The sequence below is a fragment of the Pteropus alecto genome, unplaced genomic scaffold, assembly GCF_000325575.1.
Source record: "Pteropus alecto unplaced genomic scaffold, ASM32557v1 scaffold79, whole genome shotgun sequence".
Taxonomy (NCBI): Eukaryota; Metazoa; Chordata; class Mammalia; order Chiroptera; family Pteropodidae; genus Pteropus; species Pteropus alecto.
In genome coordinates, this window is record NW_006494612.1 from 6,035,206 (window position 1) to 6,058,572 (window position 23,367).

The 23,367-nt window shown below is 36.0% G+C and overlaps 1 protein-coding gene and 1 pseudogene across 4 annotated transcripts in view; one reads left to right on the plus strand and one right to left on the minus strand.

Annotated features, from left to right (window-relative positions):
* Positions 1-1,864: 1,864 nt before the first annotated feature.
* CDK19 (cyclin dependent kinase 19) overlaps positions 1,865-23,367 on the minus strand; it is a 124,601-nt gene continuing 103,098 nt past the window's right edge. For all 4 annotated transcript variants that reach the window (XM_015600119.1, XM_006926072.2, XM_015600117.2 and 1 more), the window contains 8 exons: positions 19,882-20,013; positions 15,738-15,881; positions 15,500-15,569; positions 10,968-11,040; positions 10,478-10,575; positions 9,711-9,789; positions 8,769-9,035; positions 1,865-6,234 (listed from right to left, as the gene is read on the minus strand). In XM_015600119.1, coding sequence (XP_015455605.1) covers positions 6,103-6,234; positions 8,769-9,035; positions 9,711-9,789; positions 10,478-10,575; positions 10,968-11,040; positions 15,500-15,569; positions 15,738-15,881; positions 19,882-20,013 — 995 coding nt within the window. In that variant the 3' untranslated portion in view covers positions 1,865-6,102. The remainder of the gene's footprint in view (positions 6,235-8,768; positions 9,036-9,710; positions 9,790-10,477; positions 10,576-10,967; positions 11,041-15,499; positions 15,570-15,737; positions 15,882-19,881; positions 20,014-23,367) is intronic.
* LOC112474421 lies at positions 14,793-14,908 on the plus strand (annotated as a pseudogene).

Genomic DNA, 23,367 nt, shown 5'->3' on the forward strand with positions numbered 1-23,367 from the left:
ATTTGATTGCAAAGGTGTGTTGTTAGCTCCTGTACTATCTTGCTTCTATTCTAGCATAGCTACTATGCACCAGTAATAATACCAAACACTAGGGATGCAAGGTGAACAAGACAAACATAGTCTCTTCTTCACAAAACATGAAGTCTAATGAGGAATATAGGTACATCAATAGACAATCTTCAACACTGTCATAGTATGCTCAGGCTACCATACAAAATACTATAGACTGGGTGGCTTATACAACAGAAATTTATTTTCTCATAATTTTGGAGGCTGGAAAGTACAAGATCAAGGTCTGGCAGGGTTCGGTTTCCGATGAAGCCTATCTTCTAGGTTTACAGATGTCTGGCCACCTCCTTGCTGTGTCCTCACAGGGTGGGGAGAAAGGAGAAGGGAGAGAGCTCTCTGACATCTCTTCTTACAAGGACACTAATCTTATTGGATCAGGACCCTACCCTTATGACTTCGTTTAACCTAAATTATGTCCAGAAAGGCCCCATCTCCAAATATAGCCACACTGGAGAGAAGTGCTTCGATATAGAATTGGGCAAGATTCGTGGGAGACGGGGACAAATATTGTCCATAATAGCATCTTTGTGTGAAAAAATTCAGCAGCAGTCTGAAAAAGTCTGAAAAAGCAGAAGGAATGTGCTAAATACATTTTAATGTAGTCAATATTTTAATTCCTTTTCCCTTTATTTTCATTTGATCTAAATTTTCCTGTTAGGTTTGTGTTGCTTCTCCGAGTTGACTAGATAAATGCTTGCTAGATAAAATGGTACTATGCAAGGCTTTAAAATGCCTGCCTCCGGGCCGCCATAAGAAAGATGGCTTCTAAAGACTGGCAAGTATGGCAAACTTGGCTTATTTTTCAAATGTAATTTAGATTGTTTGTTCCTTTGGGGTGATATTATGACTTTGCAGCCCAAAATATAAGAAATGAACCTATTTTTAGGTAAGTGATACCTATTTCTAGCATATTCATTATTCACGGAAAACTACATTCGTTTATCCCTATTTATGTACAAATACGGCATCTTAAATGTTCCAAGAATTCGATACCATTGTACAAGTGGTGCTAATGACTTGTCATATTATCTCCTCTGTCCTGGGCGTCACATCAGCTGCTGGGAGTAAAGGACGTAAAAAACCCAGGCCCCGACCATAGAGAACTTACACTCTAGGGAGACAGACCCGTACTTACAAGTAATTCTCCCTGGAGTGGTAAGGGGTTTGGGCAGTCATTCACTTCCTCTTACCCAGGTGGCTGGTTAGAAAGGCAGCTGTGGTCAAAGAATAGTTTGCCAAGAGAAGCTCTACCCTACAGACAGCACAGTTTGCAAAAACAATCTGTGCCAAGCAGTGAAGCAGCTGGATATGTGCAGTAACTATTTTAAATAGAAATGGAAGTGTTGTGTTTGCCACTTAAACATTCTTCAATTCACTCCATGATGCCCTTGAACATTAGAATAACCATAGAAGATTCATTGAGTAAATTATAAGGGCAGCCAAGTACAAGAAAACATACTTACAAAAGGAGAAACTCCCAGTGCCACTCACTCCACAAAATGCTGCCTATTTGTTTTTTCTAAAACATCATTCAAATTTTCATTTTTTAAAAAAGGATGTTTCCCCTGGAGATGTTTAAAAACTGTAATTTTGCTTCTGAGGTATCTGTGAGCCTTGCCTCTGTGGTTTTGTGACATCATGAGCATCTCGAATAAAATAACATATGGCAACTCACAGGGAGACTCTGCATCTCTGCAGGACAAGTGTAATCTGAAAAGCTTCTAGGCATACAGATCAAATTTCAACACTAAAACTTTTAACGAGTTTTCCTATACTTAAAAAACTCACACAGAAACAAAGTCAATTCAATTTTATTACAACCAAGAATATAAAATAAATGCAATGTAATTTATTTTAGTTTTAACAGTCATTTCAAGAAGGATGCCAGGACAACTCAAAAGCGGAAAACACTCGGCTCCAAAGCAGCAGCTTGTCCTGCACCCCATGGGGCAGGCCTTGCTGGGGTGCAGCCGGCTCTGCGCACACACCTCACAGCAGAGTGCGGAAAGCATACACAGTCATCTCTATAATCATATAAAGAGGGATGCATGCAGGAAATGACTGAAAAAAGAGACAAGGACAGGTACACTTCACAAATAGGAATTATGGGAAATACAAACTAGGCAGTTTAGAAAGGATGTACTACATAACATATAAAAAGTACTTTAAATTGTTGTTAAAAAGGACACCTTCAGTCCAGGTTTTGTGTAATACTTTTAGTGTCTACACAGACAAATCTTTAAAAAAATTAAATAGTATTAATTTACTAAATATTTAGGAGATAACAGTGCATTAAGGATTTTTTTTTCATATAATACATACATATCACTCCTTTGCAGTGATAGCATAAAAGAGTAAGTATGGCCTTAGGTACAACACATTTTTAAAAAATCCTAAAACAATGAACTTTGCTTTATGATATTTGTGACTATTTTTGAATATTATGGGGACCTAAACTACTATGTTTTATATAAAATATTACTTATACTTGAATCCTTGAAGCCTCCTTTACTCTAACTGCCATTTCACTGCCTTCCTCCATTCCCTACAAAGATATCGCCATAGGTAGAGTTTAGGGTTTGCAATTTACACAGAATTATTCCTTCATTGTATAGTTTCTGCTACATAAATTTATTCAAAGCAGATTAAGCTGCAAGTCTTATTGTCAGACTATTTTTTCCTTTCTTTACCTTTAGCAGAGAAAACAGCATCATCTTAGAGGCATACAACTAGCAGTTGCTTCACAAGGAATGAGGCAAGTGAACACATAAATGTCATCCCTTTCCATTCTTAAATGTAAATTATGTTTACAAGAGCAAAAGAGTAGTGCAGAAGGCCAAAATTCTAAGTACTAAAGTTTTAAAACCACACAGATATAAAAATATACATGTCCTCGGTTTTTGTATGTTGCTGTATGAGCTACTTCATCACAAGGATTGTTTCAGCCTCACAGTATCTATCAGCCCTGTCGCCAGGCTACCTTACCCTTGAGCTCAGCTGTCCTGTAATTCTAGAATCCCTTTTTCCAAACACACACTTCACCAGAAAGCTAACTCGAAACTGATTTGTAATATGGAGAGCAGAAAATCTTCACTTTGATTCTTTCCTTTCTTTCAGTAACCTCCCCTGGTTTGGGTGTTCCCATATGCTGAGGGATGTCCCCCACCCTGCATTCTCAGGAAACACGACAGTAATACATTTTCGAAGAGGAATGTGGTCATTTAGGGACCAAGAAGGTAAATTTTAACCTCAAAAAGCTTCACAGTTCTCCTTTGAGGACCCACAGTTTTAGGGCCCATAAGTGTATTAAAGGCTTTGTTCCTATTTACAGGGGAAAAAGGAAATTGTGAGCCAAAATTATTTCAAAAGGTAATGGGCACCAGTGGGCCTCACCAACTCTGAGGCAAGAATACAGGAGGAAAAAGCCAGTTCCCGTGTGGTGACCAGAAACCCAGTCACATGTGTAATGGGGATATCTGGCTCTATCTGGGGAACATTGTACTGGGAACACCTGATGAAATCCCCTTAGTTTCTCTATCAGTTCTGCCAGTAAAATTCACTATATACATGGAATGCAGGGTAGGCCCGTGATCATATAAGCACACATCACAAGAACTGTATTCCAAAGCTGCTTATAAAATATTAAGGGGCATGGCATTTCTGTTCATGCACATATTTGGGTATGTCTTTTATTAAATGTAAGCGCCCCTTGAGGGTAAGACAGAGCTTCTATTTTCTTTCTAATTTTCTATGACCACTTAATAGAGTATGTTCTGCCTGCCAAGGGCCACTCAATTGTTGAAAGGCCGCTGTGAACTTTCAAATATACATTAATGCCTGTTGTGATAATTTAATTGCTAGCTTTCTCGAAGGCAGACATAGTAACCTTTCGGTAACATGGCATGGTTTCTTACAGAGAATTTGGAATAGTAACTCTATCCAAGGGGGTTTAGAAGTAAACAAAAGGACCTTCATATTCTAAGATGGCTCGCTTACAAGCCAAGCATCCCAGAAGAGCTTCCTTTCATAGGCTTGATCATAAGCTTAAGTGACAGGAAGTATGTCTTGCCCTTTGTGTCTTCCATGCAGCACAGCACTGTGCACATGGTGAGGATGCAGTGAGAATCTGATGACCAAAGCTCTGGACAGGGAGGCTTCAGGGCACAGGATCGAACTTTAGAGATGGAGCTACACTATGCAGAGGGCTATTAATTTTCTCATTTTAAAAAACGGAAGGGGTAAATTACCATGGAGATGATCAGAAATTCCTTCCAAGGGAGCTCATCAACTGTTTCATCTTCAGTGTCGGTGAGTGTCACCACACGGCCTTTATTCTTAATGAACATTATCATGCTGAAATCAGTAAGGTCCTTGCTGGCTACAGTATCACATCAATAGTGCAAATGCATACTGGCTTCTGTCTAAAATCTTATTTTACTTGTGTATGGACCCAGAGTATCATTACCAGGTAGATAAGTTCACAAAAAATAGTTTAAAAAAAATGCATATATCTTGCATATACAACAATCAGCTATTTCTTCTAGCTCAGGAGAATACTTAAAACAAGGCTGGTGCTGCTAGTAGCATTCAGAAGAACACAAATTTCTTGTCCCTTACATTACAATGGGGCTCTCAGTCTTCATTCCTTGTGACTGGGGAGTGAGGGGTTCATTACACCGGCTGAGAAAGAACTCAGCCTCTAATTCATAGATCATGGAAATGCAAATATGCACTTTACCTAGCATAGTCATATACTATCCGCCCGTAGTTTTTTAGGCACACTTATTAGTTTTCTCCTAGGGGCAAAAGAAAGCATTCAGTGCAATGAAAAGAGTCTTGATAGAATTGTTTCAGTAACAACAGCAAAATTATGCATACACAATACATACCTTAAACATGAATAAAACCTAAATTTTTAACATGCTTTAAAAATAGTCACTCTATATCTAATGCAAATATGAATGGAGAACACTGCCCTTTATTTCAAAAGCAGATTAATTTGCAGGCTCCTATTTGAGTGCCCTTGATTACACAAGAAAGTTACTCGAGCTGACCCACATGTAAAGAAACCAACAGTTCTTTAGAGAAGCCAACTTTATGTACAATATACACTAAAAGCTTTTCCTTCAAAGGGAAGTAATACATCCTTGGATCAACATTACTCCTTAAAGAAATCCTAGTGCAGTTAATATTCTCCTCAGCTTTCTGGTGTGGGTCACCAGAGGACTATATTTCATCAAAGCTCTTGAAACCCTTTTTAAGGTAGACTTAGCTACATGAAGGTTAAATTTATAATTCTTAATTACTGAGCACTATTCAGAATAAGATGATTCAGGGAACTAAGTTCCATATGAATGATTACATAAAAATTACCACATAGTTCATAGCATAAAGCATAGAAACTGCAAAGATCTAGGCTGTTTTTGGTTGTAGGTTCCCTCTGTCCCACCACTTGTCTTTTCATTAGACCTTCCCTGAAACTAGATAAATAAAAACTTAATAGTAAAGTACTTTGGGACAGTAACAGTTTCTGTTTAAAACTTCCATGAGCAAAACAGTTAAATTCTGTAAAAACAACGTAGTGCTTCAAAAGGTGCATTTTTACCTGTGTTGCTAGGTCTGTTCATGAAGTATAAAACTATACACCACTGAAGTCCTGATTCTAAAACATTAAAATCCTATTAAAAGAGCTTTGAAAAGATAAATCATAGTGATTGCTACAGCATGAGAAAGGTGCACCAGGAAATCCTTCAAAAAAAAAAAAAATGCTGAAAGTTACAGAAGTGCTGGGATGAGATCAGACGCTGTATCAGAGAAGTCACAATAGAACACATGCAGGGAAAGGGTGCTGGGGAAACTTCACAAAAATCTTCTTTATGTCAATAAAGAAGAGACATCGTCAGTCCTGCGAGATGCTCACTCTATAGTTTTCCTCCTAAGTGAATGCGCTTTAAACGGTGTCACAGTTTGCATTTTTGGTTCTTTTCAATGCAGACACCATATTGCTGGAGCCTGTACTCTGGGTTGCGGCTGTCAGTACCGGTGGGCCTGGTGAGATGAGTGGTACTGTGCGCTCTGCTGAGACGACGAGGAGTAGCCTAGCGCACTCTGGGACTGGGAAGACCCCTGAACGCTGCTTTGGTAATTCAGGCGGGAACTGGAGTGCTAGGAGAAGGAAACAGGAGAAAGGAGTTAATGATGACAGAAGAGATGCCAATCACACTGGGGCAGGGCGATGTGCCCTTTTCATCAAAGGCGCCTGCTTCAGATCCATGGCAGCTGACAGTACATTTTGTCCATACGTTTTGCTTATTTGAAATCATAGCCTGCTACCACTGTAACCACAGGTTCTGGCCGGCACAAAGTTTGGTGGGATTTCTTTGGGAGATAAACCTGACTGGCCAAAAAAAAAGGCAAGAGGGGAAGCTTATGCTGGCCCACTGCTCTTTACACTAACTCTGGTTATTCTTTGCAGAAGTGAGATTTACAAACAAGAAAAGTCATCTGGCATATTCAGTCAATGGTATTCATAATGTATATAGATGTCTGTTAATTTTCTCCTTATAAATAACAAAACTGTGATTAAGAAATCAGTTTTAGAAAAAAAGAGGTAGAGTTGAGAGTAGAATCAGCACGGCCACCTACATGAAAAAGGCAGGCGAGATTGGGTGGGGTGTGGCAGCAATAAGTGGGTTTTATAAACTTTGGTCGTAATTAGAATTAAAAACTTTTCATACATGAAAATGCCCTCAAGAGAAGGCCAAGACAAATGTATTTCAATTAACTGTATTTTATTACTTTAAATAAAACATTCAACTTCATAGTTCCCAGAGTGAATATGAAAAAATATGTAAAAGGAAAATTCATCTATAGAATATGGTGCCTGGTTAAACATAAGCATAGCTGGAACCAGTGTATTCCCGACACTCAGGAGGCTGGTTCTTCCTGTAAGCGAAGTGGGAAAGAATACCCCTAATAAAATGTAAATGGCTCTGAGGTGGCATTAGGGGTTTAAAAAAGGACACATAAACGAGGTCACCACCTCATGGGCAAAGGCTGCCAAATTGAACTTGCAACATCTGGCCCAAAAGGACAGGGTAATAAGATAGGCTTGGTTAAAAACAACTCTGATCCTTCCTAAGTTACGAAACTCTGACTAGTTGAGTGCCTTTCAAAGTTTCAAATTCTAACGATGTTTTATTTTGAAGTTTATTGTGAAAAAAATGTTCTTTCCACTCATAAGCCCTATAATTGTTAGGCTGGCTATGACTACTTTTACTTTAGCAGATTAGACACAGCACTCTAGAGTTTCCATTCTAAATAAAGAACAAACATGTTGATGATGGGAGAGCTACAAATAGGTGCAAAAGGGAGGGACTCCACCTCCCCTCATGTTAGTCTTTCCAACTAAATAGCTGAGATGACTATCCATTTCAAAGATATGCTGTTTTATTAAGAAAACAGCACAGGATGGACAAAGAAAAGCATTTTGAAAAACTCTTAGATTTGAAAGTAGTAAAAACAGTAGTTAAGTAATCTGCCCGTAACTGACTATAATCAGGTTAATGTAATACAATCAGAGACGCAAAGATGAGCCAGTATGCAATAAAGGTTTATTGCTCATATAATGGGAATAACCAATGTTAGGGGGGTAAAAACTTAAATTTATAATAAAATTCAATAGGTTCATGACTTCTACTGTTTTTAGTAGATCAAACAGAAACATTGATTAGTTTAATTGGAACCAAATGGCAGTGTTATTAATACTCCTCTGCTTGTAGGGAACCTTCCAAGAGAAGTTTTCAGAGAAGCAGTTGTGCTAAACACATTAGTTTGCTGAGATATTCAAAACGTGGCGCCTGTTAATCTTGTTAACGTTTCTCTTGATTCCAGTTCCTTATCAGTGACTTTATGGCTCCCTTGCCTACAGTTTTGTTCTCTATTATCTCTATCCTCATTGTCCCTTTTCCACCAGTTTTCGGAGAGACCATGGTTCCAAACCTTTTTCCTTTTCTTTTTCATTTAAGTTTTTCTTCCCACTTTCCTAATTCTTTTCTTGGCTTGTGGCTACCTTGAAAATGTTTTTTTGTTGTTGTTTTCTTTTTTTGCAAGATTCCCCGTAGTTTTCAAAAGTATTTTTACCTCTCTCTCCAAATATCAATCTTTAGACTTTTTTTTCTTTAATTTCCTGAATTAGTAGTACAATTGTAGCTCTCAAAATAATTTCTAGTGAGATTTAATGGTTATTTCTGAGAAGTCACAATCTTAATCCCTTTCCCTTCTATGTTTATGAGGCTACTTACTGATTATTTTCCTCCAAGTGACAGCAAATCTTTCTAAAGTATACAGTTTACTTTGTCCAAAATAAGCTACCATTCCTCTCCCTTTTTGATTGCTTATGTAGGTATCTTTTACTGACCCAAAGCTGATAGGCAGTTGTATGGGCAAAATGAGAAATTTTCTTTGAGGAGGGAGGTGCCTACCTCACTTTCCTTCTTCAGAGTATCAGGATAAACGAGTCGAGAGAGAAATATCTTGGAATTACAATGAAATTTGACAAAAATCTTCATTTTCATATGCGCCTTAGAAATACGATTATACAGTTCGTACAAACTTTACAGTTAAGTACTACTTAATTCTAAAAGGATCTACTTTATAAAATGTATAAACATTAAAAACTACATAATTCACTGGCATACCTGATAATCTGACGGCATCACAGGCCCGCCTGAGTTTGCGCCTGAAGGCCCCAGCCGTGGTTTCTTGTTTGGAGGCACCTGATTAAGGCCGGAGTCCTGACTATGCTGCAGCCCTGCTCCAGCACCCGTGGCCGCAGCCCCGGCCCCGCCCGCAGTCCCATTGGTCTGGGTGCTGTTCTGCTGTGGTGGAGGCGCCTGTGGAGCAGCTGCTGCCTGTTGCGGAGGGGCTGTGGGCTGCTGATGTTGGTTCTGTTGCTGTTGCTGATTCTTGTAAGAAAGAAAAGCAAGCTTGGTATGGAACTAAATTAACAAGAAATTTCTTTCCTTACTCGATATACACAATGTAACTGCTGACCCAAGCTGCGGGGCAACCTATGTGAGACTCCAAAGTGACTGGAATGACCAAAGAATACAGCATCCCCAAAGGTCAAAGTACTGAGCCCTAAACGGAACTCATTCTCTGAAGTTCATCTGGATTGCACAGTAATCCTCCCAATCAGACAGAGACATCCCACTGAAGACAGCAAGGCACACAGGAAATAGCTCTGCACTCCTTAAAACAGCTCTAATAGTCTTTTCGATAGTGATTCTGGAAAAGGGGAGGGGCATAAGGAGGGACCTTATATCTCCAAGTTGGATTAAGAACAGAATGATGCTTTGAAAAGCAGTCTGCATAAAGTGATGGTAATGATGCTGAACAAACAAAAAGAGCAAGAATGAAGAATCAGGAAATAAAATAGGCTATAAAACAAATCAGGAAGCTCATTTATCTGTAAGCTTATTACATTTCAGATTTCAAGTACACCTACAATAAAGTAAATGGGACATATTTAATTAAATAAGAGGTGGTTAAATTCATAGGGATTGTTAAATTAACTTTCCTGCATTCTGTTTTCGCCTCCCTTACTGTCTGGATGTGAAAATGTACTGTGTGGTTCTTACCTTATCACCTTTTTCTTCAGGTTCATCTTCATTTAGGAATTCTCGTTTGGGATATGGAATCTGGCAGCCAGCAAACACACTACAAATCATTAGAAAGAAAGAATATATGTCATGACCTAAAATCTATGCTATCACTGACCTTGTTCATTTAAAATTCCACTTTTTTTCTTATTTCCTATTCTTCATCTGTGGCTGGTGTTTGCTGGATGCCTCCAAACACAACTTAATTTAAGCATTAAAGAAAAGAGCAATTCATTGTCTGAAGTTTTATACTAGTTGCCACATTCAATAACAAACCTTAACAGTTGTTAAGCAAGAGGAACATATGTGACATAGGAGTTTCTCCACACAAACTTCATCAGCATTAAAAATGAGTGAATTTGTGCTTGCTTCAACAATAAAAATACTTTTGTTCTCAAGAAAAGCTGCACCACTAATAAATCCAAGTGCAATTTATATACGTGGGTATAACCAAAGATGGGGAAATAGAAGGGTTTGGTAGTACAGTGGACACACTGAATTTTAAATTCTCAGTCTCGGCTTTGTTTTTATCTGTAAAACTGACAAATGGTCATATCTAAAATACTCATTTTCATTCACTGTTTAGCCTGTTTCAAAATACAGGCCCTTTCTCTTGAGTAATTTTTCTCTGAGGTAGTATTAATGAAGAAAGTAAAATACTTCAGTAACAAGTGCTCTCTTGCTTTCAACCACCACCCGACATCCTCAACCTGGAGCAAAGGACATAGAAAAAGTGGGATACATACTCTAATGTCGGCAAAGGGTCCTCCTGAAAATAGGGATCCTGCAGAGCCTGCTCTGAGGTAATTCTCTTGGTTGGATCCATAGTAAGGAGTTTTTGAAGCTAGAGTGACACATAAGAAATCGATAGCTCATAAAAAGGTTTACAAGCCAATGTTTTGACTTTTGTACTAATGTCTAACAGAATTAATATCAAATGCCATTTTATATAGCTCACAGCACTATTAGTACACTACACAAATTTATGTGAAATTGGCAAGAATCAATAGCACTGAAGTCCTTTTTAGAATTTAATTCTTTTTCTGATTAATCATTGATAAAAAATAACACTAGAAGTCAAGGGTGACATCTCAAAAGGTAAATATTTAATTTTGTCCCAGCATCCACCAATTTCTTTTCTTTCTTAAGAGAAGGAATAGCTGGGACAATCCATGGGAAATGGAATGAGGCGAGAGCTGAGGATCTGAAGCCCCTGTCTGGGAGAGATTCACCTACCAAGAGGAACACTTTGCTGTCAGGTTTGACCTTGTGTTTCTCCATGTACTTTATGAGGCTACTGTTGGCATACCTGCAAGGATACAACAATCACACGTCATTGGAGAACATGCGCATCATTTATGTTTTTTAACAGAAAGCTCCAAGATTGGTTTTTCTATAAGGTATATGTTTATGCCATTGTTTTTTCTGTTTAAAATGGAACTCGAAACCAAATATTGGTCAATGTGTGGAGAAACAGGAGTTGTTACATACTGCATGCAAGAATTTACACTGTTATAAGCACTTTGGAAAATAATTATGTCTTAACAATTAGGGTTGAAAATGTGAATATCTTATGACCCACCCATTCCTTACTTAGGGACATACTCTAGTCTAAGAGAGATTTTTGCACATGTATTTCAGGATACATGGACAAAATATGATCTTGGAAGCATTGTTGTAATAGAAAAAACCTGTAAACAACCCAAATGTCTATCTGCTAAAGAATAGGTAATTAAATTGTTATGTATTCACAGAATGGAACGTTAACAATAGTAGAAATGAATACAGAGGTTGAATGGAGGAAAAAAGCAAATTGCAGAACAGTACAGGACTGTTTATATAAAAAGTTCAAAGCTATGTTAAATTCAACAATAGTTTATTTAATGATACATACGTAGTAAAACTATAATGAAAAATGAGGATCGGTAAACACAAATTAAGAACAGTGGCCACCCTCTGGGAGGGATGTCAACAGAAAGGAAAGGCCCAGAGAGCACTTCAGCGATCTTAGCGATGTTCTGTTTCTTCGGTTGAGGGGTGAATTGAGGGGTATTCACTTTATTATTATAAATAGACTACATATTTTCATCATACACATTCTTTCCTATACATGAAATATTTCAAATTAAAAAGTTTAAAAAACGGGTAATATATGTTCATGGTAGAAAATTTAGAGAATATAGAAAACTGTAAAGAATAAAATTAAAGTCACTCATAATCAAGTCATTCAGTAATAAAGAACCACTGTCAAGATTTTGACAATTTCCTTTGGCATTTTATATAGAAATATTACAAACACTGGAGAATTTTTGTTGTTTTTACAAAATTGGGATCATATTGTACAAATTGTTCTTTTTTCACTTAACATTGCTTCATAAACATTTTTCCTTGTCAAATGCTCTTTAAACTTATTATTTGTAGTGGTTGTGTTACTAATATTGTTTGTGTCATAATAGTTATGAAATGCAGGTCCTCGTAGGTAAATCTGGTACACACTGCAGGAAGACAACACTGCAGAGTAGGTGAAAATCACAGACCCCTACCCGACCATGACTCAGTCATTCACCAGTTGTGTGATTTTGGTTCAGTTAACCTCTAGGAAAGGCTTAGGTTGCTCTGAAAAATGATTATAATCATACCCACAGAACAAAATCTTGAAATTATTAGGTCAAAGGGTATAAACATTTCAAAGCTTTTTTAAATGTGTTCTAGAACCTTGCTACACACACCTGGCCCTCAGATTTGGAGCATGAGCACCTGAGAACCTGCATTAGCAATGCATTTTCGGGTTCCATCCCAGATTCTGAACTAGAATCTGCATTTTAACAAGGTCCCTAGGTGATCTGTAGGTACATTAAAGTTTAAGAAGCCTTCATTATCAACAGTAGCATACAAGTAAAATGTTCATTATACCTTTGCCAACCAACACTGGGTATTTTCATTTTAAAAATCTTTGCTATGTATATTAATTTTTTTTCCTTCTATACCAGGAACATTTTTATTGCCAAGGTAGCCACTGAGTTTGGTAATGGGAAGAAACTTTAAGTAGAAATGAAGTCTGTCTACGATTTTTTGGTTTCTATGTTGAATCGACTGATTTCTTGGGTTAACTCCAGACTCAAAGTTATTTGTTTCTATCGTCGCATAAAAAGCCTTGAACTTCAGAAATCCTATTGCTCAATTCCCAATGTGGTTTCTTCTTATATCTCCTAGTATTTTAGTTAACCTGAATTGTTTGTCATTTTCTGAATTATCCTCTTCAGATTTGTTAGTTTGAAGCTGAACGGTTTTCAAAGTAATTAAAACTCTTTATATACATTATGAAGCATTTTATCAGACCATGTTTATATGAACATTCAATCTTTAAAGTAAACCTAATGATTTTCTTTCAGTTCTCTTTTGACCTTGCCTTCTAATGAGCTAATAAGTGCTGACACTTTTAGAAAGAGTACAGAAATTTCTTTTGTTATCCTCCCCAATTCACTTTGGAAATAAGCTTTGGGGTTCTTTTTATCTGATATAATGAAAACAAATTACTCTTTCACTTTTTATGCCATTTGAAATAGTATTTCCTGGAACTTTTTTCTTTATTATATTTTACTTTAATGACTTGGATGTATTATATTAGATTTAGCTAGTTTTTAATAAATCTCATTTTATCTTATGTAACAGTAGTCTACTTTTACATGGGTAGAATTGTTTACTTAGGAAGTACGGGCTATTATCTCTAAACTTTTTCTATTCTTTTTCTAACTGGATATCATTTATCTTTTAAAATTTCTTTAATTTTAAAATTTCTTCTCCTTTAATTTTTGGTTGTTATAAACACTATTGTTTTTTTGGTAAAAAAATTTCCTTTGATCTTTAAATACTAAATTAAATGTTAAGCATCTTCATTAATTTTCTCCATTTTTTATATTATTAGAGTATCTTGAATTACTTGAACCATTTTTACTGAATACCCATTTGACAAGTAACTAATGAGCATGTATTATGTACCAGACCCTGAACATATGGGGAGGCATATAATGGTATGTAAAATAGACAGGATCCATACTATCTAGAGGGAAAGGTAGATAAGTATTCAAAAGCCAACTGTAGTGCTAAGTTATCAATGCACTACACCTAACTCAGACCTGGAAGGTCAGGGAAGGACTCATCAGGCAAGTGATGACTAAGCCAAGACCTAAAGGATAAATAAAAAGGATAAAGAGGAGTGAGTCTGATGAAATGGGTGGAAGGAAAGTACATCTTAAACTGAGGGAACAGCATGTATAAAAATCCAAAGGGGAAAAAAAAGCTCAGGATGTTTGAGGTTCTTAAAGAAATTCAGATATCTAGGCTATAGAATACAAAGTGAAGAGTGGTTTGGGAGATGAATTTGGTGATGTAGAAGCCAAGGCTTTGTTAGCTGTATTATGGAATTGAGAACAATGGAGACTTAAGAGCAACTAAAAGACCGACATGATCGAATTTGCTTTTGGCAATGATTGCAGTATAGTAAGCTGGAATGAAGACTGGAGGTGGGACTTAGGAGGCCACTGCAGGGTTCTAAGTGAGAGAGTGGTGGTCTGCACTTGAATGGTGGCAGGGTAAATGAAGAGAAATACAAAGATTCAAAGGATATTTAGAACAAAGAACTGACTGGATTTCATATTTGGACATAAGGAATAGTTTAAAACAGAAGAGAGTGAGACAGAATCAGGGATATTTCTCCTGTCTTTGGCTTCAACAATTAGGTGAGTTGAGGCATGTACGTTGAGTAGAATCATAAGATATAAGATAGGAAATATAGCAGGAGGAGAGGTGTAAGAGCATAAATGAGTTCGGTTTTGGACATTTAATTTTAAGTATTTAGGAAACATTCAAGTTGGGACTCCATAAGACAATTAGATAAATGGGTCTGAGACTTGGAAAAGAGATCTGAGTAGGATATATAAATTGGGAGTTATCAGCATAACTGATGGTAAATTATGGCCACAGAATTGTGGAGACTGCCTGGGAACAAGTCTAGAGAAAAGAAAACCTTGAGCAAATCAGTGCTATCTAAGAGATGGATGGGTATTGTATGAAAGGAGAGAAGGTTAGCACTCCCCTTGGCAAGGATGGAAGAGGCCTTTGAGTCTGACAACAGGCATCTAATTATATTTTTGTTGTTGCTGTTGTTGCTGTTTTTTAAAGAGATAGGTAGAGGCAAAGGATTCCACCAAGGACTGTGTAACAGAGGGGCCAAAAGTGATTGGTGCCATTCTCACTTCTCTTTATGATGTCTGCTTTTATTCCTACAAGCCATCCTGTCCTGAAAGTTTTCCATTAAGCTGTCCAAAAGAGAACCTCTTCTACCTTTTCCTCCAGGCATGCCTATTTATAACAAACTTCTCACTTCTACTCAATGTACATGTCCCCACCAGTTACTCAGATCCCAAGCCATGTGTTCCTCCTTCTTGGTTCCTAGTCCAGCATTTCAGTCATCAGTCAATACTTGAATAAAGGTAAAATCACAGTTGTAGTCTTGAACTGAGTCCTTATCATGCTAAAACATAAATGACATTTAAACTATCTACTGACCCATAACTTCTTAGAAGTTTTTAAATACTACAGCCTATGCCTGGCATATATGTGAATAACATCTGGAATATTTTCTTTGAACCACTGGTGCAATTAATATACTGAAATCTAAGTTTCTGGTTTAAATAATAATCTATATCTGCTTGTTTGTTTTTTTTAAAGAATTAATTTAAATACTTCCCACTGAAGTTACTACTTACGTTGTTCTTCTAAAGTCTTTTTGAAGTGTGGGGTATTCTGGCATCTTTCTAATATCTTCCCAGTCTTTATCTTACAAAAAAAGATTGAATATTGTTATAGGAAATAATGTATTACTTTTATCAAAAATTTCCTAGTTATTTTAGCTTAAAAGATATATAAAATTACTTAAAATATGCTTTTGAAAAGTAATGATTTTGAAATACCATTTCAAATATTTTAAAAAGGAAAATAAATTACCTGCAGGAAACCCCATGACACTAAATATCCGATCCAGTTGATCATGATGGAAGGGATTGCTTGTTTTTATATCTTCCTGACGACAGTGAAAAATAGGTTCTGAAGTCAACAATTCAGCGAATATGCAACCTATTGCCCATATATCTATGAAGAAAAAAAAACAAGCTTGTGTAAACATTTATTATATTTCTTTGGTTGTAATTCCTGGGTATAATCACAACCTACATATAAAAATACTTTTCAGGGAAGCAATACACAAAGTACAATAAGTGTATTAAGAAAACAAGACATGAATAGCTGATCATCACACATTGAAAGCCAACTAAAAAAACATTTATTTATATATTTCCTGATGAAGATAATTGTGGGAAACTCAATTTAGCAAGCAATAAATTTATATTTAGGCAAAAGCCTTTCCAACCACTATTAATAATTCAATTATGAAAGCATTCAACTAATAATCTAATACAGGACATAATACCCAAGATTTGATAGACTAAAACAATATCATCATGGTCAGGTATGGCAATATATTTTTTTAAAGCAATCGAATGCATAATGATAGAGAAGAATTTCTGAGTTGTGAGGATAGATCAAGAGTATAGGCCACATAAAATGATTTGTAAAAATTCAACTTTTGTCTGAAAGACTACCAACTTCAGTTTTTTTTTTGTTTTGTTTTGTTTTTGTTTTTTAACAAATTGTAAGTCTAGAAGCTGATCAAAACACCAGTAGACCTCAGCAGAGATAAATGTTATCTAAATATACTCACCTAGATGTTTACTCAATCCTCCAAAATCTCAGGATAAAGTTAGGCATCTTTAAAAGTTTTATTAACTATTTCAAATCACCAGTTATAGATTATTCTATTTGGATTTTATACATTGAAAAACTAATTTAGATTCTGAGACTGTATTATATAATAATGTTTTGCCAAATATACATGTGAATTAATTTTTGTAAGATGTATATTCATATTTATCCACTTAAATAAAGCTGTTTAATTAGTATTTTTTTAAGTTAGTAATGTATGAACTATATATAGTACAGTATAGAAAGTAGTGTTTAGTAGCCTACCAAATGTGAAAATCACATTCTGTAGAAAAGCTAAATAAAAAAGTCTAATAATATCCATCAGCTAGAATGAGTGTTTGTATGCTCTTTGTAAAACAAATTACCAAATGTTTAAAAAATATATAAAGTAATATCTCACATATTTGACTCCATTCAGGAATGGTTTCCTACCACATAAGTTAGCCTTCTGGATAATGGAAACATATCCTTTCAATAACTATTTTTTATTACACCTCTACCTGCCATCTTAAGAGGCTATAAAATATAACTTGATCTTTCTTAATGATGCAGGAGGGTCATCACTATGAACGTTCATCACTAAAGAGTAGAGTAGAAACGCTGTTCAGTGTCCGCTCTTTCTTTCTCTCTCCCACATCATGTTGGTTGTCACTCTTACCTCTGATGATCCCATCTCTCTTCCTGTGGTCTGCCTCTACTGTGCATTCAACTGGAATTACTACTGTAAGTTGCTGGTCATGCCAATTCCTGGTTTGTCCTCAATTCAAAGGACAGGAGCCAGGATCTAGAGTTCTCTGAGAACTGCTAAGAGAACCTCAGTTTAACAGGTAGTGTAATATCCTAGGGATGCCTGATTCATATTAGCCTCTAATTTTAAATGGTCATCTGGACACTGCACCATAAATACCCATTTCTCTTTTCTTTTTCCTCTATTAATGACTTATTCTCCTCTCTTTCTCACACACACACAGAGCCACTCCCCTCCCTCACTAAACGTCATTCCATAAACCTCCACTGATATCAAATCATTGAACTCTCTTATTTCTATGCTTTGAATAGAAATATTCATATCTGACATAAACCAGATATGGAGAAGAGTAATATGTGTGCACTCATATGTCTGCTATGAATATATTTCAATCTTAAAGATAATTGATTTGGGGATTATTTTTTCTATGTCTTAACTTTTTTCCTAACTTCTACCCAAAATGGATAACTGGGACTTGACTGAAATTAGAAATTAGTGATTATACTTTTATCTTTGAGTAAGTGGTAAATCTCATTTACTGAGCAAGTAAGTTACTAGCTGCTTAAAATTCAATTTCGGTTCTCCTTACCCTGAGAAAACAAGAAATATAGTTACTTTCCAATTGACACCCAATTATCTTTATTTCCAAAAAAACACGTCCATTTTTATTTCAACAAAATGGCAATTAATCATAAAATATTCAAAAAACTGTGCTTCTCAAAGTATGGGCTGTCAGTGTGTAGACCACATACCACAGAATCGCCTAATGGTACGTGTTAAAAATGGGCCTTACCATGGATTTCGTATAAGAATCTCTAAGAGTGGGACAGACTTTGGTGAGGAGTCATTTAGTATTTTGGCTGAATTTGTCTTTCCTTACTGGAAATCGCCCTTCTAGATATAGGCTGTAGCAGTGCTTGGTGAGAGTCCAACACATGGATTTCTACTGTCATCACAGCTTCTACTCTCTACCAGGTGCTCTGGGTTATTTCACCATTAATTCTGTTCTGAGGTACCACCCCTGTTGTTTCCAACTAACACTTCCCCTTCCTCTGGCTCACTTTCAGTCTCCCCCTATCCTCTGGTGCCTTCTGAAATTGTCTACAAGATTTTACTGGTTCTCAATAGAGACTTAATAACAGAAAAAACAAATATAATTCTAAAAGTCTCAAAAATACAGCCCTACTATAAAAGTTACTCATTGAAATATAGAATCAGGCTCTGATTCTTACTCCTCATTCTTAGGAACACTCCATTCCTTCCATGTGCTTTTTGTAGTTTTCCCTTCTTTACCCTTCATAGACAGCTGCCATTGTCCATTGCTGACAACATGGGCTTGGCTGCCTTACTATGCCTTACTATGGGCTCGACTGCTAGGGGAAAGGTCCACAGTCAGTCTCACATTCCTCTACTGTCAAACACATACTGGTTTTCCTCATAGTGTTGAGGCTACTCATGGGCTTTTTCACGAATTTAATGAAATTTTTAAGCAAGTATTACAATATTCCAGCACTGTGCTAATGTCTCAGTCACTGGACAAAGTATAAATGTGTTCTGGATGTCTGAGTTTTGCAGAAATTAGACCTCCTAATGAGGGAGGACGTTATTATAATTAAATTTTTGTTTCCCTTTTTACCGATGAATAGATTAATTATCAGTCTAATTTTTCCAAATGTAAGAACGTTAGTACTTTGAGTGTCACCAGGTTTTTCATAAGCTTAACAGAGAAAGAACTGTCTATATAAAAGGAAAATCTAAAGAAATATACTTAGCAAATTTAGGTACCTTATAGAACTAGCCCTTCACATCAATAGCACTATTTACTCCTTCCCTATCCTCTCTTTTTAGCTCCTTTAAAGAAATCTCTAGGTTTGAGGAGGGCTCTCTCTTCCTCCCTCAGGTCGCAGTTGGATCCTCTGAGGACAATATGGTGTTACCAGGTAGAAAAACTTCTGATGCTTCTGTTCTGAAGCAGACTTTAAATCCCACAGAGAGTGTATTTATAACAGATTTTCTTACTCTTTTTTTTGCTTTTGTTTTTTTTAACTGGGAGAGATGGTAAGATGAGGAGCATAGCTAATCCACCTAGACTCTATTTCCTACCTTAATGGAGAAACTGCCATTCTGATAACTGTAGTGGTAAGAAGGAACGATTAGTCATATTGTTTCTTGCTTAGGGAAAGGCTGGCTAACTTTTCCCCAGATAGAAGGGGCTCTTCCAACGCCACACTACTCCCATTTTCTTTTTGTGAAGAAAACAATTCCAAACCTCTCTCCAGTTCTTCTGATCAATAGCTGGTAAGTGCAAAATAAAATTTGCATGTTATCATTTCCATAGCAAGTCAAGAAGATCAGATACCTCTATTCTCTACAAGAAAATTCTTTCTTCTTTTAAAAGAACCATTTTCTCCTATACAGTTAAAAATCCAAATCTATCAGACTATGAAATCTAGGAATATAAAAGACAACAGGACTTTTACAAAGAGATACAAAGTGGTTTTTATAAAGCAGCCTTATTATTATACCATTTGGTATTCATGATAATTCAATGCCAAGAGAGTAAATCATTTTATACTAACTTACCAATGGCCTTTGTATAATGCCTTGCACCAAGCAAAAGTTCTGGAGCCCGATACCAAAAGGTCACAACTACTGGATCCAAATCTGCAAGTGGCTTTAGAGGAGAATTAAATAATCTGGCAAAACCCATGTCAGCTAAAAAATAAAAAAAAATAATATAAAACTCAGTTTGGCATGGTATTAGAATCATGGCAAGTTACTAACCTCATAAAGGAATCCTGTTCCTTCCTTTTGAACCAGTGGTCTGTACCAGGCACCAGATTTCTCCTTCTGAGGTAGATACTATTATTGTGCCTACTTTACTGATTAAGAAACTGAGTCTTAAAGACATTCTGACTTGCCCAAGGTCGTAGAGCTACTGAGTACAGAGTCAGAATTAGAATCCAGGTCTGACTTCAGATTTCTGTCTTTAAGAGACAATTACAATAACATTCTTAGATTTCTTTTTAAATTGAAAATAGTGTAAAAGCTTCCATAATCTTAGTTCAGTGTATGCTGCAGTTGGTTCTTGTAGACTCATGAGTGCCAATTTGTATGTATATTTAATCAACTCTGAGCTCAGTGGCATCATGTTGGTTGCTTAAAACTGGCTATGGTAGTATTTACATCATAAAAAACAGCAAATGCTACAAATTGGAGCTTTTTTCCCTCAGAGCCTGTTACCAGCATATCACTTACATGTTTCCAAGCACATGTAGAGAACACATGAGATAATTTGTTGTAATCCAGCATTTAACAAAGGTCTATACCAAAGCTAACTGATATAAATATTAGAGAAGTACAAAAGTAGTAAAAAGACTATTACTAAATAAGGTTCCAGAGACTAATTTTCTTAAGATTTCAAAAACAAGTACCTTTTATCTTCAAAGCATAGTAGTTTATAAACGGTTTTCACATACACCATATATCACTTAATTTAATCCTCATAAGAACACTGGTTTAATAAGGATTTTGGTCCCCACTTCTGAGATAAAGAATCTAAGGCCCAAAGCAGTTAAACAACTTGCCCATGGTCATAGAGATAGTAAGTAAAAGATACCAGTCCTCAAGCAAAAACCATGTTATATATATAATCTAGTAGCTACGTTCTTAACCACTGATCTGACATCCAGTAAATTATACATGTCATAATTATATGTCACAAAGGTAAAATCACAAGAATTATAAACCTCTGTAATTTGAAATATATAATATACACGGTGTATTTTTATTATAAGGGGACCCAATGTATTATAAAATGCACAAATAGTACATAAAATTTCAACTACAGAGAATCATTTAATCTAAAACTAATACGCTATGCTACAACATACATTAAAATTTTAATTTAATTAGAGTTTGAATAATTATAAGACTTTCTGAAAATGCTTTGGAGAAGCGAGGTCTTAAAAAATAAAGCTGTCCAAGGAAGTCTGTGCTAATGCCTACTCTTTCTTAACTAAATTTCTCTATAGCAAATGATGATATTCTACCAATACTATATCTACTTCAAAGCACTGCTTTATGTACTTAACAGATGCTGACTGTTGTTAATGACTAAGTAATATGATGGAATGCTGTTCCACCCATTGAAAAGAATTTTGAAGTAAAGGCTAAATAAAGCCAGTATTTCTCCCTTTATTCTCTACCTCCTTAGTTTATCTAAGCCACATCTATTCACTGTCAAATGAAATCAAGGCCAGAGAGCACAATAAACATTCTTAAAACAATTCCTGTTTATTGTATGAACTTCAAAAGAGTTTCAAACTATTTTTAAAATAATTACTAATTTAGATAAAAGGTACCTTAGCCTAAATATTACTAATAGTTGTTTTGCTAAAATTAGATATGAGTGAAATTTTCAATTCAACTGGTAGCGGTAGTAAAATTCTGGTGTGGATGCTGATTAGGCCATCTCATGTGACAGAAAAACAGCAAGAGACAGGGTCTACAACAAGGAGCTTAAATGAAAGTGAGATGACATAATACATGGAATGGACCCCCCAAAAAGGATAAGTACTGTAAGAAAAAAGGAAAGTTGCTACTGCTTTCTACTTGACTCTGAGTCCCGTGATGGAAGAGTCCACATCTCCTTCACAGTTTTATCTGGAATGATGTTTGATAAACATTTGTAGAAGTGGACTAAATTGAAAGTAGACAGAACTTGAGCTGGATTCTGAAGGATAAATTGTTGTGAATAGTAAAGAAGGCAATAAGCATTTTAGGTAAGATATAGGAAGTCTTTAGGTTGCTGAGGAGGGAAAGGCTCATATACAGGGAAGGGCATAATGTGTTTTCCATTAGGCTATGCTTTTCTTATCAGCCAAAAAAGAACTGCATTAAAGTGTTAAGCACAGAGATCAGAGGATTACTAATTTTAAAAGAAATAGTGTGCTATTAAAACAAAATTTAAAGCAATTTAACAATGAGATTATTTATTTGACCTTTATTATTAATTATTGCTTACTTTGAACCCTTGTTTTATCCCTAATCTTGTATAAAATTGTAATCCTAAAATCGTAATCCTTAATCGTAACAGTAGGGCAACTAACTAGCCTGGCTAGAATACAGAATTTATATTGAGAAACAGTAGAGATATTTGGGAGTAGTAAGAAGACATTAAGTTTGGGTGACTGTGTTAAATGTGACGATGGGTATGAATAAGGGAAAGTATAAGATGATGGTGAATTTGGTTTGGAATAATAGAGTATAGATGGCCAACAAGACAACCAAATAAAGACAAAGATTTCACCTAGGGTGAGAGAACAGAATCTGAGATCCAGTTCTTAGAATAATTTTCATAGAATCCAAGATTTTGAGGCCACAACTTATCAATTCCCTAAAAAAGTAATTGTAAAGGGAGGCCATGTCCTAAGCCAGTGCCTAGGGTGTCTTAATAGGAGTAAGAGGCATTAATGAATAAAAATACCGAGGTAACAGTGAAAGTGATATATAGGAAAATAGAATTATGTGATGTCATATAGAAAAAAAGTTCCAAGGTCAGACTTGTCAGAAAAAGAAATGGCTAAGGCAATAAAGGAAAATGGAGGCCACTAGATTTAGTAAGATAGAAGTCAAAGGTGTCCTTTTAGAGAGCAATTTCTAAAGGGGATGGGATTAGAGGCCAGATTATAATAAATTAGGGTGAATAGAACCAATGGGTGCATATCATGTGTGCTAGAAGTAGAAGAAAAAAGTAAAAATAAAATAAATGGTAAAGAAAAGAAAGTGGATATGAGAAGATTTATTTTAAAATTGGGAAGAGGACCATGAATGTTTAAAGGTGAAGAGGAGAAACTGGAGAAGGGGCGAAGGGAGATCCTATAATATAAGGAACTTAAGGATAGCAGGAAGATTATTTAGAAGCTAAGAAGGGCACTAGATGGGTCTTAGAAGCAAAGAGTCACTCTTTCTCTAACAGTTTCAAAGGCAGAGCTGTGCTGACAAGAAGTGGTCAGTAAGGTCATACCAGATAGCTTTGATATCACTAAGTATCAATGTTGGCAGGGA